A 19,160-nucleotide genomic window follows, 5' to 3' on the forward strand; every position below is an offset into this window, starting at 1 on the left:
AAAAAAGGTCCGTAAAAAAAGTTTATCGTGGGTGTAATAAAACCTAGAGTAAGCGTTTATGGTAACGGTCTGCGTTAGAGCAAAGAATCAATCACTTCAGTGGTGCAAAGTTATTCATACCTAGTTATTGTCGTACATTTGCAAATACTTATAGGTAGATCAACATTTGCTTTATACCAGCAGGTTTCGTTTGCATATGAGATTTATCTGTTAAATTTGCATGTTGCTACTTGTAGTATTCAGGTGTGGCACTGGGCACAAGTCTTCACCCAGACTGCGCCATAGCTGACATGTAAATGATGGCATTTCATCGACGTGATTATAATAACGTCGAGTGTGGCTGCTTGAAGGATTCCAGTGCTTGTTCACCATGGCTGATGATAACGCAACAGATGGCAGAAGAGTCCTGTTGCGTGCAGCTCCTCTCTCATGAAGCGTGCACTTTTTGCAGGCATGACTGAGGCAGAGGTGACGCGGCAGGAGATGGTGAGCCTGCTGTGCATGGGTGACCGCACGCACTCCCAGCTGATGGACCTGCTGCCCGAGAAGTGTGGCACCAGTGCCCACAGCCGGGACTTCGAGGCCTTCCTCGAGGAAGTAAGGGCTCTACAATCATATGCCACCACTGTGTGGTCGACGCTCGTGTCTGTGGGAATGTTGTGGCAAAACCTGTGCCAGCCCTCTGCGTCTCTGGGTTTGTGGTATCACCGTCATGCTTGTAAAAGGTGCTTGCTCATGGACGGAATGATGACAGTTTCCACACAACACTGTACAGTGTAGCCGATATAAATTTGGCGCCACTATCCATGCGAGTTTTTTAAAAGGCCAGATGTCTGTGTGAATACCCTGTAATCATTTCGCATGGTGGCCTGAGTGGGGTGATTTTGCGTATTACTCACCATACTTCCTCGATACCAGCACCCCTTGCCTAGTCGATAGGATGAAAGTGTCCAAAATATTTTGTGTATGAATTTAAAAGGCACTTATCTCGCATTTGAAATGTATGTGGTTGCTCTTGACGCAGTGTTGCTACAATTTAAAAAGGAGAGCTGCAACAGGAAGGTAAATACATGAGTGAAAGTCAAACAATGATATATCCCCTTCAAGCGCGAATTATGATGGACTGTCTGCAAATGCATCAAACTCAATGTAACATGATTCCAAGGCGCTCTATATTAGTTCCAAGAAAGAAATGAGATAATATGTTGTTTTGTGCACATTTCAATAATGAATCGTAATGAGCATGCAATTTAATATCTAATTATTCTGCAATCTGTCAGGTTGAATTCTTGCATAAAAAGAATCAAATGTTAGGCTCAAAATGAATGCCCACTTTATTTTTTGGTTGTATTCGTTTCAAGCAAAGAAAAATAATACCCTTGAAGTTGGTCCTGGAATGCGGCACGTTGAACGATCATGGGACATGGTAGTGTATCCAGCAAAGCGATCCCCTGCAGCAATACGCATCCCATTGAAGTTAAATGAGCGCTAGTTGTCCACTCAAGAAGCCTGTACAAATGTGCACACTGCATTCCAAGCCATTTGAAGAAACACGTGGTGTGTGACACACCTCCGCAATTGATGTGTATAATTGATACATATCGCCAGAGAAGGGGATATACAGGTAGACGTAGGCTTAAAAACATGAACACGAGTAGAACAAGAAAGAAAACGTAAACACTACTTTCTACATTGTTCGTTTTTTGTTGTCCTCATTTGAAGGCTCCTTCCTTTATACAGTCAAACTTCGTTAATACGTACCCGCTTTAAAGGGGTCATGAACCACTTTTCCAAGTAATGATCTAATGGCCTCAGTATCGGAGGTACTGCCTCCCGAATCGATTGCCGCAAAAATTTCTCGAATCCGTCAAGAATCAGCGGAGTTACGGGGGTTTGGCGCACGCTCCCGGCGCTTTCTCTCTTTTCTCGTGCCGGCGAGCGCACTGGAAGCTAGACAGGGAGGGATGGCATGGGGGAAAGAAGTTATGCCAGCGCGCGTCATGAAACGCGATCGCTCTCCCGCTGTGATTCGCTTGCGCGAGTGCGGCTACCGTGTACTGAGGAGTGCGGCGCCGGCAAGTGGCGGCACCCCGCGGCAAGAAGCGCATCTCATCCGAACGCCGCTCTCGATTTACGTCGGCTATCGGCCAATAAGCATGCTATGTCTCTTGCGACGTACAGCGGACAGACGCCCCGCCCACCGACGAAAGTGAGAACCGGCCTCTGTTTGAAAAGAGGGTGCCTGGGGAAACGGCAACTTCGCGCTCCGCTTGTGGCCATTACGCGGCGCGCACGACTGTAATATTTGGCAGAGCAGTTCATAGCCGTGTCAGCTTTCCGCAGGATGTGTTTTTTCAATCAGCCCAAGGGGTGCTTCATGACCCCTTTAACGCTTTAAACGTACTAACGGTTAAAACGTAGTTGCGACGAATCCCCGACCGAGTCCCATAGAGCCCAATGCATTCGCTGACCGTTTAAGCCGTAGTGGTTCGCCCTTGCCTACCGGTTCGTGCGTACCCTGCGTACCGCGATAACATTTTGTGCCATAAAATTTTACTGCGTCACTCAACTTCCCGACGCCACAATGTGCCGTCAAAGGTCTTCCGTCTTTTTGAGAAGTGCGGAGATCGGTTGATCACCGACTCCGACTTCCGCGCGATTGCGGCGACGCCTTTGCAGGTAAGCATCGGGAAAGGACGAAGGCGAGGTGGCGGCCACCGACGAATGTGCCGGCATGATTTATCGCCGACAGCCTTATCATATTAAGTATCTTCAGCTGTCTGCTCGGGCACGCGTGCGGCGCCGCGCTACTTTTTAAGCCTACTGCACGCTTTTATTAGGCAACAACCTGAACGCTCTGGGCCGCCGATCGCTGCCGCCTCGTTTGCGGGGCCGTCTTCAAGGCTGAAGTTGAATTGATGGCGCAAATGCTCGGACAGGGACAAAGAACGTCAGCCATGTAACTAGCCCGACAGCAAACGCTACTAAGCCGTCATCAGGTGCGCACCGCTTTGTAGAAACGAAAGCAGATCGCCGTTGCGTAGTTAGCGTTGCGGGTCGTGGGCACCGAGAAACCTCACTGCATTGACGCTATCACACTAAACGCACGTGTACGGTACAGCAAGTGTAGCGCTGTTGTAACCATACTGCACGCTTTTATAAGGCGTCTACCCAATGCGCCTCTGTCGGCTACCAGGACCGCTAGAGCGTCGCGGAGTGCGGATCGCTTGCATGAAGCTCGTCATCGCTGCATTAACTGAACGAGCTACTCGCCGCATCTGTGCACGATCTGGAGCGAAGTGGGTACGAACAACATTCCCCCAACAAATGCGCGCGTGCGGAACAGTAAGCGCACCGGCAATGACTGTGTGAGCTGAGTAGGCGACGCGCTGCACGCAACTAGCCGGGAGACGATCGGCTCCATGAGGCCGTACCGCGTTTCACTGGAACTCTGTCAGTTTTTGTTTAGTAGCAGATCGCGGTTAGACGCACACACATATATCGCGGAAAGTAGGCACTGTCCGTTCTGTCACTATGTCGGTCGCTGCGTTGGCTGCGTATCCTGGACCCTGTAATAGTTTCGAAATGCTCTTTGGCGTCGCCACGGTGCACTATCGGGCGGTCATGCAAGAGTGCCAGGATCTTTTCTTCACTTTGGCAAAAAGAAAGAAAAGGCTTTGCGGTAGGTACTTTAGGCAATATTTTCTGTGGCACTCTATTTCTTTGCTGGCGGCGATGGCGTATGCTAGAAGATGCAAATTTGTACTTGGTGTTTAATGCGTACTACTGTTTAGTGCGTAGTTATGCCGCATTCCCGGCAGGTACGTATTAACGAGGTTTCACTGTATACTGTTTACTGTAAACAAGGTGGTGAATTGCCATGTATAGACGAGGGTGAACTTACCGTAGATGCGTGCCTACTGAAAAAGCACTAATTTACTCAGCTAGAAGAATAACACAACTGTTTGGGCATATAGTTTCTTAGAAAAATGAACTACAAAGTGCTTTGACTTAAGAACACATTTGTTTCCAGGTTCCACTCTTGAAGAAATCGAAACGTATGATCCATGTGACACCAACAATCTTGTGCCTTCTGTACAGCATATTGTGTGCTGTCTTCAGCTGATGAGGCAGCTGAAGCCACGATGCTTGTTGTAGGCTTTGGGTGCACATGAAAAAAATGTCATAATTAATCATTAGGTTGCCAAAAGACATACCTCATAGATGAGCGTTGATGTGACCTGTTTCATCTTTGCACCCAGGTGGCGCTCTACAAGCAACCAAACTTTGAGGCCGGTGGCAACCTGCTGCAGGGAATGTACGTGCCTCGAGGATCAGTGTGGGAGCGGGAGTACGATCCCGTGCACGTCCTGCTGCGTGCTGTGCATCGCAAGGACTATCAGGCATCCATGGACCGATACACCCACTTGTGAGTGAGCATTTCCCACTTCTTGAAAGTTCCGTGCTAGCACAGCACACTGCAAATCGATTGCGTAAAGCTTTTCCGGATTTGCTTCCAACACCGTATTTTATAACCTGTCCCTGCGTATAACCCAGACTACAGACCGTGGAAAAAAAAGAAATCTGCACATATTGCCATGAAGTTGCCTTTATTGCATTACCAACTCATGCATCGAAATTCGTGTATAACCTGCAGCCCTCCCTACTTTAGCTCCGGATTTTCTGTGTATTTTGTGTGGGTTATGCACGAGAAAATACGGAAGTCATCTTTTATAGGCTTTCATTTCAAATGAAGCTGCATAGCTCCTTTAACGTTATTATGTCATCAGACCAGAAACGTTAGCAATTTTTTTTCCCTCTTGTTCATCCTTCAGACTTAGTGCGTTCGATCACAAGTTTTAAAGCGCCACTTCCGCAACTTGTGAACATTAAACTTGCCTAGTCACTTCCACCATTGTGTTGTGGGATATACATTGCTGTGACATGCTTCAGTGACCGCTGTCCATTGCTTCAGTGACCGCTGTCCATTATTGATGTCTACATGTTGCCATTACCCTTCGTCACAGTGCATTCAAATGCTGCAATTTGATCTGAAGATATCTTGAACCAAAAGGGCACTGGCCTGAGTGTCTTCGGAAGTCATCTGGCTTCCCCCCTCTTCTTTATGAACTGGGACGCACTCAATACAGTAGAAAATAAATCTGGGATATTTGGCAATGACTGCACCATTCAGCAACTTTGTTAAACTTAAGAATAAGAGTTTGTGTATAACTGTGCAAGTCAGAACAGAAGAACCACTGCTACAAAGTTCTCTTTTGAATCTCTCCTTGTTGCAGCAATCCACAAAAGCTCGGGGCAACAGCACGCATGTTTTGCTTTTGCACAATGCTCGCACAACATCTCCACTCTAGGTCATGTAATATCATCCACCTGCTACGTAGTAACACCTCCCTTCAAGATGCACTGTGTTAGAATACTCCGTACAAATAACGGAAACACAAGATCAAGAACTTGTAGTCATGTTTTAATTGGGCTTCTGCGAATAGTAAATTTTAGGTTCGAAGCGAATAGTGATTTGGTCGAATAATTTCGAATCGAATTTGAATAGTACATGTCACATATTATAAAGAAAAAGTCACAGTTTCGCCGCAATGGCGAAGCAATGAATGCGATAGCAATAAATTGGAGTTTAACGCGAAGAATGAAATCAGCTCGAAATGGCCAGCGCGTCGCTCGAGCCCAAAGGACGCACGAAAAGAACACACACAGGACGAGCGCGAACTATCATGCGTCACAGCTCGATACTTGAAGCGCATTGCTGAAACATAAAGCAGGACGCACGAAATGAACGAACAGGTATACAGAGGACGAGCGCGAACTAAACATCGCAGTTGTTGCTTATTTCTGTTTGAACAGCGCGCTCCTTTCGCAAACACGGCCGCTGGAGCAAGCGAATTCACCGTCGTACGCTCTGTGACTTCAGCGCGGTCATCGTGGGGAAAGCACAAGACATACAACCCCCCGCTCTACACTGCGCCCGCCCCCCCTTCTTTCCTTGAGAGAAGCGCACGAAGGCAACCACACCCTGTCGGGCAAAGAGCATCGGCGTGCTCCTCGCCCGGCGCGTTCCTCGCGCCATCTTGCTGGTAATGAAGAAACGCTTGTAGGCGCCTGCCGTCTCTGAGTCCGGCCAGCGGTAAAAGGTGTGTATATAACACTCGCCATTGGCTACGTGGACGATCTGCGTTCTGTGGCGTAGTGGCTAGCGCTACGCGCTGCCGAGCGAGAGGTCCCTGGTTCAATTCCGCGCTTCGGAAGCATTTTTCTGAATTATTTTTCTTTGGGGCGTTTATATATATATACATACTTATACATATACGGTGCATGACAGCGGCGATGGAGACGGACAAAAAACCAGCCGAGACTGTCATATGATTGCTATCGCAATAAAATGAGCATATCCCAGCTAACCTGCACAATATATTTTAAAATTGATACAAGGCATTTGCTAATATCATTCTTTTTGATTCAAAGGGAAGTGGAAGCAACATGAAAGTAGCAGGATTTGACTTTCAGTAGAATGCGAGTGATAACTGTAAATTATGTTACATTTTAAAATTTACTTAAAGCATATAAGCAGGTATAAAGAGCTTTTAAACTTAAAAACTGATGAATCAATGTGAGGGTACTTAGATCGTTTAACCTTGAAGTAGGGCTTCGCGGCAGTACGGATTTCACCTGGAAAGGTGTATTCACGGTATAGCACTCCTGTACTGCAGTGAAACCACCTTTACAGGGGGTTACATGCGGTTTATGTATGACTGTGTATTCGTTCATTTCGAATACGTCAAAATTTAGAATAATCTAAATTCGTTTCGAAGCAAATTTGAATATTCAAACTGCTCGAATATTCGCACAAGCCTAGTTTTAATATGTTTACTGAAAATTGCATCCTCAAAAGTCGTTATACAGTGGACTCTCAGTAAACGGAAATGTCTTAAACAGAACAGCTGCTTTAACGAAAAAACTGCACCTAATAAAATTGGTTTTGTACTTGGATTCTGCACCCCTGTTTATCCTCAGTAAACGGAACTCCTGTTAAATGGAATACATTTTCCTGGTCCCTTCGGGTTCCACTTAATGGGAGTCTGCTGTATTTGCAGATGGGATTTCATGTTGCCTTCGGTATTGAATAGCATCCTGAAAGTTGTGCACTTGCTTTGATGTTGATTGCATTCACGGTGTTTTTATGAGGTTTAAATATGATTTGGAAGTTGTACGTTTGGACTCGGTCTTCTTGTGTGTAACACCCTTGCCTCATCACTGGGTGCTGGTATCACCAATGAGTGGGGATATTGAGACTGTTGAAGTGAAGTGGCTTTGTTCTTGCAGCATGCGCCAAAATGGTCGGCTCAAGGGAAGTGCCACACCCTGGCCCCCATTCCGGCTTCCACGCAATGTGCACCCAGAGTTGGTGGACCCTCGCAAACTGCTACAATGCAAGACTATGCAGGCTGCTCTGTTCATCATCCTGTTCAAGGTCAGCCTGCCATAGGTGGCCTCTCATGGCTTCTTTTTTTTCTTCTGTTCTTGCTTAGCATACCGTATTTACTCGGACCTAATGTGCACCCTATAAACGTGCACCGGACCTAACGTGCACCCATTAGGGGTGTACAGCGTTGGAGTGTATAATTCTCGAAGAACTCGCATGCCATGGTATCAAAATAAGTTTCATGGTTTAAGCTGATATTGTTGTGGTACAGCAGAAAAAAAAACTTGGCGTGACAATTCTTTGGCACAGTTGCAGCAGGGCAGCACTCAGGGCTGTGGGTTTGAACATAAACATTTCAGTAGAGGTGAAATGCAAGAAGATTTGTGCAAAAGCTTTAAAGGATTTCGGGTGGTGTAAGTTAGTCTGGTGTACCCTGCAATCATAATGTGGTTTTTACACAAACACCTTTATGGCTAATCTCTCTGTCTCTCCCTTTCTGGTTTCTTTTTTCTTTCTTTTCATTATCTGTTTTGGAAACAGATCTTAAAAGCAGTTCTCAGAAACAAATCTGACCTATTTAGCCTGTGGGCTTGTTAGCATTCAAGGCCGGTTGGTTCTTGGGCCTCACTGGAATCATTAGGCTGGCAGAAATGCCAGTGTGTTGGATTTGTGTTCTGTCTTCCAACCGCTGTCTTTTCTAGTGTTTTGTACTTGTCACATTGCCACACTTACAAGATAGAAGGCCAACCCCTGCAAGCTTGTCGTTACATTGGCAGGTTGGGAGGCCATGAGATCGTTGCATTGTAGTGGGGCTTCTTGGAGTAGTAGTGATTGACTGGAAGTTGCAAAGTTTGTAATTGGTTTGCAGTTCCCTACGAATCCTCGCACAATGTCTCTTCCTCAGGCGCTCAAAGACCCAGAGGTTCCGGAGCAGGTACTGGCGCTTGCTGTTTACCTGCTAGAGATGGCCCTGCAGTTTCATCCGCACTCTGTGTCCCAGAAGGTGAGTGTGAAGCTGGTTTTGGCAACGGTTTCGCACCATCCCATTTCACATACCGTTCTTCCTTTCTCATCTTGTTCCACCAAATGGCCAGTCACAGACATGGCTGCAGTCTCGTCCAAGCCACATGAAATCCAGTGACAAAGGAAAAAAGAACAGAATGTACAATTCGTAATGACAAAACACAGGCGTTAAAGGAATCTTTTTTTTTTTTTGCTGGTTCTCATCACAATCACTATCCTGAATCATACTGCTGTGTCAACAGTTACTGCTTAGCAAAGTAATGTTTTCTGCTTGCTTTTTGCAAAGTCCATCCAGACACACCCATCCGCTTGCTATTTGTATAAACCGGGAACAAGCAAGGCCAGTACCTTTTGTAAACTTTGAGTAAAATTGAACATGGCAGGCATTTATTTTTGGTGCAGCTCACTGTGTTTGTTTCCAGAATCTCAATGCATTGCCGTGCATGGATGGCTTACAAAAAAAAAGAAAGCAAGAAGAAAAAAGGAGCATATTCAAGCTAGTGATTCACGGGCCGTTTTGTTCTGAATCTTTAATGCCAGGCTCGATGATCTGCCAGCTACAGCACAAACAACGCTAAAGCTTGATGTCATTGGGGCACAATATCCCACATTTGTGAGTTCAGGGCTCTTGTCACTTCCTCATTGATGGTTTACCTGATGCGTATGCCTCTCCCTCGCTTTCTATGTTTGCAACTAGCTAATGTTTGGCTTCCCCGTACCTCACCCTAATTTGTGTACCGTTTGTATTTGCAATGCCCATAGACTGTCGTGCCACCAAGCGGAATTCAGGAGCGTCCTCTCGAGGAGGGTTAGTAGACGACAAAATGGCAGCACTACGCAGTTGCTCCCTTGTTCGGCTGTGCTAACCTCAGTGTTAACGCGTTGGCAAGGAAGGAACACTACGACTTTGCATGTTCCTTGCATCAGTGAACAAACCGGGCAATCCGTGACACGAGAAATCTGATTCGTTCTTGCGAGGCGCAAAGTTTTCGTGAAAATACGTGGTAACTCGCGCTTTCAATGCTAGCCCGGGGGGACGCTCGGCCGGGACCGAGCTGTGTGGACGCGGGAAGATCGGCTCCTGCTTTCAAGAATGCTTTCGTGTGGAATCCGCGGATTTTTCGCCTAAATTTTAGTCACATCTTGTGTCTAAGGTTTCAAGGAACAAGCGGACACCAACTTTGTGCCGGTAGGCGGACATTAAGCAATTTTTGCGACATTTTACTCGGACCACGCCGCCGGAGGATTTCAGCCTAACCAAGGACGCGATTGCCGCCGATGCGCCGGCTCGGCGCCAACGTGACTCAACGCACTGCGCGTCCGTGGAGCGGCCACTGAGGATGGAATACCAAGTAGAGGGAGAGGACATCTCTCCAGAAGATTGCACGGAAGATTTAGGATGGAAAGCAGCAGAAATGAGACGCTCAAGGAATAAGGTAGCCGCGGTTGGCGTTTCCGGAGCCAAGGGCTCGACCAAGGCTGGCGTTGAGGGAGACGCTCGAGCCAGTCGTAGTGGATATGACACCAAGAACAGGATCGTAAAAGCGGGGCGCATGCCACCGCTGCCCAAGGACTTTAGCAAAATTGTGATACGACCACGAGGAGGACTAGACATCTCCAGAATTGGCGCTGGAGCCGTGGCTGACGCAATAGTACACTCAAACCTCGTTATAACGAACACGGATATAACGAATTATCGGTTATAACGAAGTAAATGAAGAATAGTCCTGCCATAGCTACAGTGTTAAAAATAAACGTTTATAACGAATTTTCGGATATAACGAAGTTATTTTCGTGGCAGATGCGACTTTGTTATAATGAGGTTTGAGTGTATTGGCGGCCGGCGTCGAAGAGGAGGAGGCCATGCAGGACATCATTTGTCCCAATTTGCAGCAGAACATCATGGTGGCAAGCACCCCGGACCAAGATAGAGCTTCAAGATACCTCAAGGTCAAGAATATCGACATTGGCGGCAAAGTGTTTGAGGTTAGCGCGTACGCCACGGCACCCCACGACACGTGTAAAGGAGTGATTCGTGGGATCCCCATAAGCGACACCCAGGACATTCTGAACCGAAAGATTGTGAAACGCGAACAACCCGCTGGCACTGCAGGCCAAGAGGATCAAGGACACTGGGACAATCATTATAGCGTTCGAAGGACACAAAGTACCGAGGTTCGTGAGATATGGCCCTTCGCTTTTACAGTGCTCCCTTTACCGCAAACACGTCGACATTTGTTACGTCTGTGGGAAGCTGGGACATCGAGCTGACGTCTGTCCAAACCCAGGTGAAACCATCTGCAGAGGTTGTGAGATCAAGAATCCAGATGAGCAGCACCAGTGCGATCCAACATGCAAGCTGTGTGGCGGTCACCACCCCACAGCAGACAAGGAGTGAAAGAACAGGTTCTTAGTGCCATACGTCGTCAGACGCAGGCGATGGGAAAGATCGCGAGCAGCCGCACAAGGACGTGACGAATCAATGACATCGAGTCCAGACCTCAAGGACGAGCAGCAGTTCCCAGGCATCGGGACCCAAAGCATCCAGAGTACACAAGGACAGGATGGGCACCCCCACTGCAGGGGGCGCTCCCGCTCCAGAAAAGGTTCCAGATCGAGGGACCGCTCCCAAACACGGGGGCGCTCGAGCTCTCGAGGCCGCCCTCTGGGGAAGCAGCAACCTGGAAGCCGCCCGAGTGGCCAGATGCCCGGCGTCCAGTTCGAGGTCACGGATTCAAACCCGGCGAGGACGCATGCAGACGCAACGAAAGGCAGCTGGGCTGAGCGAGCGCACAACGGAGCGGCAGGGGTGATGACAGGTAAGCTGCCAGAGCATGATAGAATCGCACAGCTAGAGCAGGAAAACGCGAGGCTTGCAAAATCGAATGAGAGGTTATTAGCAGAGTTAAAAGAAATCAAAAGTCTTCTCACTACGCTAACGAGCACGAAGTCTTCACAGCAGACGCCCAAGCCAGTTGACGTCCCTGTAGCTGAAAACGTGGGGGACTCGAGAGCACCAAAAAAGAGGGCAGTAACGGTAGAACATGCGGAGGCCAAGCAAACGACCATGTCAGAGATGAAAGGCGTCCTAGACACGCTCAGCAAAGTAGTAGCAAATCTTAGCGAGCAGATGGGCAAGCTACAATCAAGCGTCGCGACACTAGAAGAGCATATGAATGTACGCATCACAAAAGTCGAAGCCTACCTGCATAACACAGTAGTACCTCCACATGCCCCAAACTCACCTCTCCGGCCACCAACACTAGTGATAACGAACCCGTCGCCGTGTACAGCATCAGGCTCTGCCAGTCTCTGTAACCATGATGGCGGCGCTAAATGAGGCATTCTGTATCTGGCAGTGGAACTGTAGAGGTTACCTTAAAAAGAAGGCAACTCTACAGCAGTATACCAGGAATAGTAAAGAAAAGCCTCATATCGTACTGTTACAGGAAACCCTTTCATCACAAGCAGTGCTGCCCGGATTCCGGCCTGTAATTGGGAACCCCGAAGGGAGGGGAGTATGCACTCTCATATGCAACAAACTAACGCACGTTACACACGACCTCAAGATAGACACTGGCAAGTTAGAACACGTCATGGTAGAGATCGTGCCGGGTACCAGCAATCGCCAGAGCATCTTTATACTTAACATTTATAGCAGTCCAAAGGAACAGAAGCAAGGGTTCAAGACGATTCTAAAGAAAGCTGTCAGTATCGCCGGGAAATGTCCACTCGTCATAGCTGGTGACTTCAACGCCCCTCACCATACATGGGGCTACAAGTACAACACTGGCAAAGGAAATAGACTTTGGCAATCACCAGTGAACTGGATCTCACCCTAATCACGGATCCGAGCCTCCCAACTAGGATTGGTACATCCTCCTGCAGAGACTCCACCCCCGACCTTACTTTTGTAAAGAACATCACGAAGCCGCAGTGGGTGAACCTCGCTGTAGACCTTGGGAGTGACCACTGCATTCTTGCCACCACCTTCCCCGCGGAGCGTAAGAAGCAGAGAGAATTCCACTACACAGACTGGGATAAGTTCAGAAAGTTAAGGACGGAAAGGGAACAAGACGACCACAGACCAAGCTTAGAGCAGTGGGTCAAGCAGATTAAAGAGGACATCCAATCTGTCTCCTCGACCATTATCACGGATCTTCAGGTTGAGAGAATGGATAGCCGTCTCGCTCATCTTCTTGAGGCAAAGCAAGCGCTGTTGAACCGATGGAAGGGTCAGCGACTGAATCGAAGGTTGAGGAAGAAGATCGCTGAGGTAAACAGATCAGTAGAGGAACATTGTCGCACACTATCTAAGCAGCAATGGGACGAAATCTGTAACTCAGTTGACGGTCAGATGCGCAACGGCAAGACATGGAATGTGTTAAAACACCTCCTCAACGAAAACAACACCAAATCGAATCAAAGGCATGTCATCGCTAGAATCTTGCATGAAGAGATAGGGGCCTCTACGGAAAAGCAAGTCGTACAGCGATTGGTGCATAAGTACCTCCCAACCAAAAGAGGATTGGCACCCCCAAGTGGAGAGTACCAGGGTAAGCCCAATCCAGGTCTGGAAGGCGACTTAACGTCGAGGTTATACGAAGAGCCTTGCATGATCTTAACGGTAGATCCGCCCCCGGCCCGGACGGTATATCAAACAAGGCCCTTCGTAACCTTGATGACGATTCAATTGAGACCCTGAAGAATATGATCAATGCAGCATGGAGAGAAGGCAGGGTGCCAGAGCAGTGGAAGCTGGCCAGCACGATCCTTATTCCTAAGCCAGGAAAGCCCCCTAACTTGGACAACCTGAGGCCAATATCATTGACATCATGTATCGGCAAGGTTGCAGAACATGCCATACTGCACAGGCTAAACAAGTACTTGGAAGATAATGACATCTATCCACACAATATGGTTGGATTCAGGGCAGGGCTATCCACACAAGATGCATTGAAGCTTATCAAACACCAGATCATCGACAACGAAACCAGAGACGTGAGGGCCATTCTGTGCCTGGATCTAGAAAGAGCGTTCGATAACATCTACCACTCGTTCATACTCGAAGCGATTTCCAAGCTCAGTCTTGGGAAAGTCTTCCATGACTACGTGCGGTCCTTTCTAACAGATCGAAAAGCAGTGATGAAGGTTGCTGTCACGAGTAAGAGCCTCTCGGAGGCAGAAAGACGACGAAGAAGCGTTGGCGTCGGCACGAGCGCGTGCGTGGAAAAAATCTAGAGCTCGTGGCACGTGAACCGAGCCGTGAAAGAACACGAAGCGGAGTGAGCTGGGATTGTCTGGGTGGACTCGGCAGCGGAAGGTTGCATCGCCAGCCTGTGCACTGGCGACGGGAGCGACGGGCGTTCGGCTGGTGACGCGGGCGTCCCGAGGTGCGGCCGGCGAACGAGACGGCGTTCGAGCCAGACTCCTCGGAGATGCAGCTACCGCGCACCGCATGTACCAGCGTTCCTGACGCAAGCCCCCTTCTGCAGCAGGCCGCCGAAGGCAATCCCCGGAGCGCCACGTCAGCGGTGGAACGCCACGCCGGGTGAAGCAGCCGACGACGACGTTAGGCCTAACGGGCCTAGCAGTCAGGCCAGCGCTACGACGACCTGCTTGTGTACAGGCGACGGCTGCTGCGTCGAGCTGCAGAGTTGACATCAAGCTGGTGGAGACATCAGGAGCCACGACAGATGACTCAACGGGAACGACGACAGACGGGACATTGGTTATGTACCATGTCGTCAGCAATGCCAAGTAAGACCAATCCGATGTATCAGTTGTTCTAAGACTGAAGCAGACTATGAGTGGAGCAGTTTAGTTAAATAGTTTATTACAGTTTAAGTTTCTTTGATTGTATTTCTGTACATCTATACATATATATATTTGAGTGCCGTGTGTTTCGTTTATTAAATGTGTTTTGGTGTTCAACGAGTCTTGGCCGAGTCCATCACCCGCAACCACCCGAATCCGTGACAGTTGCACATATCGAGACCGCAGAAATTGAACTAGGAGCAAGGGGCACGCCACAAGGTGCAGTGATTTCCCCAATGCTGTTCAACCTTGTCATGATTGAGCTGTCGAAGAGATTATCGAGAATCGAGGGGTTGAAGCACAGCATCACGCGGATGACATCACCATCTGGTGCACAGGAGGAAGCGAGGGGCAGATTGAGAGCGCCATGCAAGAGGCGATTGACATCACAGAGGGATACCTTCGTCCTTCCGGGCTCAGGTGCTCCACGAGCAAGTCAGAACTACTACTGTATCGGACTACACGTCGAGGCCCAAATCTCAGGGGATGGAAACCATTGAACGAGATAGACATCCACCTACGTACAAGTAACGGGGATGCCATCCCGAGGGTCGATGCCATCAAAGTCCTAGGCATGACGATCGAGTCTAACGGTGCTAACAGAAAGACTATTGCCAAGCTAACCTGGAAAACCGACAGCGCGGTGCGCCTTATAGGCAGAGTGGCCAACAAAAGACATGGGCTCATGGAAGACAACCTCATCAGGTTGATGCATGCGTTCGTTCTTAGTCACTTCACGTATGAGGCAGCAATGCACAACTGGTCGAGAGCAGAGTCTGAGAAACTTAATGCACTCCTCAGGAAGGTTACCAAGAGGGTCCTGGGCATACCCATACACACCAGCATTGAACGTCTTCTAGAGCTTGGCATTCACAACACTCTCGAAGAAATAGCAGAGGCCCAAGAGAGAGCGCATTTAGCGAGGCTATCTACAACAAGGTCGGGAAGGAAGATCCTGCAGGAGCTGGACCAGAACCCAATGGTGATTAAACTGAAGTACAACGATATTCCCGAAAATATCAGAGAAAACATCACGGTATCTCCTATACACGAAACATGCATCCGGAGCACAACATTGGAAGAAGACTAGCGAGGGCCAGGACCATACTTTGTCAGGTCTCAAACGAGCAAAGAAGGGTCGCCTTTGTCGACGCGGCTTCCCACGTCAATCGGAAAGCTTTTGCGGCCGTGGTGGTCGATCGGGCTGGCCAAGTCATCAACTCAGTGATGGTCAGGACGAAGGACCCAATCATTGCAGAACAAGTTGCCATTGCATTAGCACTGACGATGGAGGATATCGAAGTCATCTACAGTGATTCAAGCGCAGCACTACGGGCCTTCGCAAATGGTACGGTCTCGGGAGAAACGCTACGAATACTACAAGGCAAGGAAATCACGCATCACCTGCTGAGTTGGTTCCCGGCTCACCTTGGTCAAATCAAGGACTCCCCTCCCAATCTCAATGAAGCGGCACACGAGGCGGCGCGAGACCTCTCCAACCGCGCCTCCCCGGGCATGCGTTCTAATGGTGAAGGGGATAACTGGGAAATTCCCACAACGTATAACGAGCTCACTAAGCACTTTTATCTATCCCGGAGGATCTTCCCTCTACCTCACAAAAATCTCACTAGGCCCCAAGCACTTACATTAAGGCTTTTGCAAACCAAGACGTACCCCACCTTGAAAATGTTAAACATTATTTACCCTGAACTATACCCAAGTAATCTGTGCCCATATTGTGGGGAAATAGCTTCCTTAGAACACATGCTCTGGCAGTGCACCAAATTCGCTCATTTATCGAACATCACCTCTGCCAGATGGGAGGCGGCAATCCGCAGCTCGTCCTTGGCAGAACAACTCTGGGCTGTCCACCAAGCCCGCGAGGCGGCTGAGGGGCTCGGCCTCTCGGTCCCCACGTGGGAGCGGCCCGCGACACAGTGATCTGTGTTTTGGAGGACCAAATAAAAGTTTATCCAATCCAATCCAATCCAATGCTAGCCCACAGCGTACGCATGCTATCAGCTTCGCGAGGCTTTCTGTAGCCACGTAGGTTAGTTAAATGTTATCGTCTGACATATTCAGTTGAAGCTCACCCTGTTTTACTTGCATATAGCATTGGTCAGTGTTTCTTGTAGTGCATGAATCCCATAACACTGTACGCGGGAGGTCGCGCGGGCTCGCGATGTGCTCTTGTAAAACTGAGCGATCTCAAGTTGTCAATATGTACTGACAACTTTAATGTACATTAAAATAGGGCCTTTATCTTTTGTCAGCAAAGCGTTGTTACTAATCGTGCAAGTGACGTTTCAATCATTTGAGGACGCGTCTGCTCCACGCCTTCCGTGGAGCGAACGCTTTCCACGCCGTCCTTCGCCAGTGTGTTGGTTTCATAGCCAGCGCTGCGCCGCTTGTTTTTGTACATTTGTTGATAGGTGGCAGCACACTGCCAGCGATTTGCTCGTTGACCGATGTGAGAGCAAAATGTTCTCCGTGCCCAGACGTGTCTCTAATTGTAAACGTGGTGACGCGGAGTGGTCGAAGTCGTTCGTCGGAGGAAATTCTTCAGATTGCATTCAGCAGTGATGTTGAAAGAAACAATCTTGACGACGAGGATTTTTCACTGGACGTAGAAGACTGTGAAAGCACCGAGAGTGACAGCGACGATGAACGATCAGCTGCTAATACTCACGAGGAGCGAGTTGCACTTCACGTCCCCTCTAATGTTCTTTCACGCTCGTAAGTCACTTTGATTGTATTTAATGTATAATATGCTCGAGCGAGATCAGAATAAAAGCATAGTTCCTCATGTGTATTGCATGTACTATCACAGTTATTGTGGATATTACGTAGCGCTGCATGCCACCAACACGCTCAAGCTCGACCAGCGAAGCGAAATGGTTAGAGCGATGGAATGTGCAGTCACGGCCACAATCCATGCCTCTCGGCTAACTTCTTCGACGTTGCGAAAAGCATACGTGTGCATTCTTTTCAATATTCATGTTTCGATCGTGCTGATCGAGCCTGCAACATGCGAGTGAAGTGAATTGCACACGGCTAGAGTCTCAGCATGGCTGTGACACAAGCGCTACTGAATGGGACGTTAAATGCTTGTGTTCCGTTGAAGACATAAGTCCACGTTCCCGACTGCGCAAGTACCGTATTTATTCGAATCTAAGCCTATGTTTTTTTCGAAAAAAGGCTGTGCGAAAGTGGGGGAGTCGGCTTAGATTAGAGTACAATGATTTAGTTTTTTCTTTTTTTCTGGCCTTGCGAATATCGGGGGTTGGCTTAGAATCGGGGCCGGCCTAGATTCGAGTAAATACGGTAATGACGACGGCGTATTATGTTTGCAAACCATCACCACGCGCAGCAGCTATGGCGCTACTTGCTGGCGGCCTACTATTGCGGCAAATCCGTCAGGCAGGCTCGGTACGCACTACCTCGGAGTGCCGTTCAGCTCACACGTCAATTCTAGTTCATGCAGTTTTGTGTAGTACGCACAGGTTTTCGCAAAGCATCGTTATGCGCGGTAACGGAGCTGTAATATAACCTTTCACACCGCAGCAAATAATTAGGTGGCGAGCACTTCGCACTTTCCATGGCTTGGGAAAGTATTTTAGTCTCATATACATTTCAGCGCAGCTCATGACTTCATCCGGTGAAAGTGGCACGGGCCGTACGTCCGCACATCCTATCTGTTCCTATGCTAACAAACGGGTTGACCCTCCTCCTGGCGCCATCTTGAAAAGCACGGCGCGCCACCTATAGTTCGTGGGCATTGCGAATACTTATAGCCATCTAATAAACCATTATAGTCATTTTATGTATATATGTCTATTGAGGTGCTATTTGTCTGAGTTAATTCTTTAGGGCATATCTCCTGCACAAGAAGTCGGGGCTGCTTTTTGAAAGCTGGTTTTGGCACTTTCAGGAAGAAAATAACATGTTTCAAAGCCAATGCTTTAAATGGACACCTATAAGACAGCACTAAATCACTTGAGGCTGATAAATTATTCTTTGAGAACTCTATTGTAATACAGTAGAACCCCGCTGTTATGTTCCTCACTGCTGCGTTTTCCCGGCTGTTACGTCGTTTTCCGCCGGTCCCGGCATAGCTCCCATAGGATACAATGTATTGGGAACCCCGCTGTTACGTCGTAACTGTCGGACCGTTCCCGTATGATACGTCGCGAAGTGCGCTCGGAGCCGACCGAGTGACTACCAAAGAGAGCCGTCATGGTGCATTTTCACGCAGCTTGGCCTCGTTTGACCGTAATATTAGCCGCATGAGAGGCGCAAGCAACAGAATCTTTCAATTGATGCAAACAAAAGCATGGCCTTCGAGATTCAAATTGCAAAGATGGCGTCTATGACGTCACTGCTCGCGAAAGCAAGGCCTTCGAGATTGGCATTTACTATTGACAAAAGCATAGCCTTTGAGATTTGTATTGCACAAATATGGTGTGTATGACGTAATTGCATGCGAAAGCAAGGCCTTCGAGATTGGCATTCACTTCTGCCATCGCGTTGGCGTAGACTCATCATCATCGTTATTTGTCGGAGAGCGGGAGGAGTTCGAGCTGGTTGGAGCTCGCACGGTCGTGCGTGCGGTTCGCGGTCGGACTCGCCACGCCGGTCGTGATTGCGTGTGCTTAGTTCTTTCATGCTACAGCTGTTGGTGTTAAAAAAATCACATACGTTGATTACATTTCTGTGGATGAGGCCGTCCTAAGCTCCGCGTTTCTATCCATCGACTAGATCGCGGCTGAGCGCGCCAATTTTCGTGCTGCTCGTAAGAATGAAATAAAATTCTGTACCACTAAATATTTTGCCGTTTTTTCCTGTTTTTTCGGCTCTTACTTTCCAA

The 19,160-nt window shown here is 48.4% G+C and overlaps 3 protein-coding genes across 3 annotated transcripts in view; all 3 read left to right on the forward strand.

Moving 5' to 3' along the window:
• Positions 1 to 19,160, forward strand: part of LOC119387520 (natural resistance-associated macrophage protein 2) — a 165,115-nt gene that overhangs the window by 71,216 nt on the left and 74,739 nt on the right. The gene's annotated exons all lie outside the window — the stretch shown is intronic.
• On the forward strand, positions 454 to 10,874 carry LOC119387522 (E3 ubiquitin-protein ligase UBR3-like). Its single transcript, XM_049414332.1, has 5 exons — positions 454 to 597; positions 4,263 to 4,429; positions 7,354 to 7,501; positions 8,358 to 8,456; positions 10,683 to 10,874. The coding sequence occupies exons 1-5, from the start codon at positions 454 to 456 to the stop codon at positions 10,872 to 10,874; spliced, it is 750 nt and encodes a 249-aa protein (XP_049270289.1).
• LOC119385999 (uncharacterized) overlaps positions 15,521 to 19,160 on the forward strand; it is a 31,103-nt gene continuing 27,463 nt past the window's right edge. Inside the window, exon 1 of the mRNA XM_037653353.2 lies at positions 15,521 to 15,821. Coding sequence (XP_037509281.1) covers positions 15,521 to 15,821 — 301 coding nt within the window. The remainder of the gene's footprint in view (positions 15,822 to 19,160) is intronic.

This window comes from Rhipicephalus sanguineus, chromosome 3, assembly GCF_013339695.2.
Source record: "Rhipicephalus sanguineus isolate Rsan-2018 chromosome 3, BIME_Rsan_1.4, whole genome shotgun sequence".
In the NCBI taxonomy this organism is placed as follows: Eukaryota; Metazoa; Arthropoda; class Arachnida; order Ixodida; family Ixodidae; genus Rhipicephalus; species Rhipicephalus sanguineus.

Bases quoted from the DNA above. Each gene is read 5' to 3' on its own strand.
- LOC119387522 (XM_049414332.1), top strand. From the start codon at position 454: ATGACTGAGGCAGAGGTGACGCGGCAGGAGATGGTGAGCCTGCTGTGC. The intron at 4,430-7,353 runs GTGAGTGAGCAT...TTGTTCTTGCAG, and splicing joins ATGGACCGATACACCCACTT to CATGCGCCAAAATGGTCGGC. The intron at 7,502-8,357 runs GTCAGCCTGCCA...TCTCTTCCTCAG, and splicing joins TGTTCATCATCCTGTTCAAG to GCGCTCAAAGACCCAGAGGT.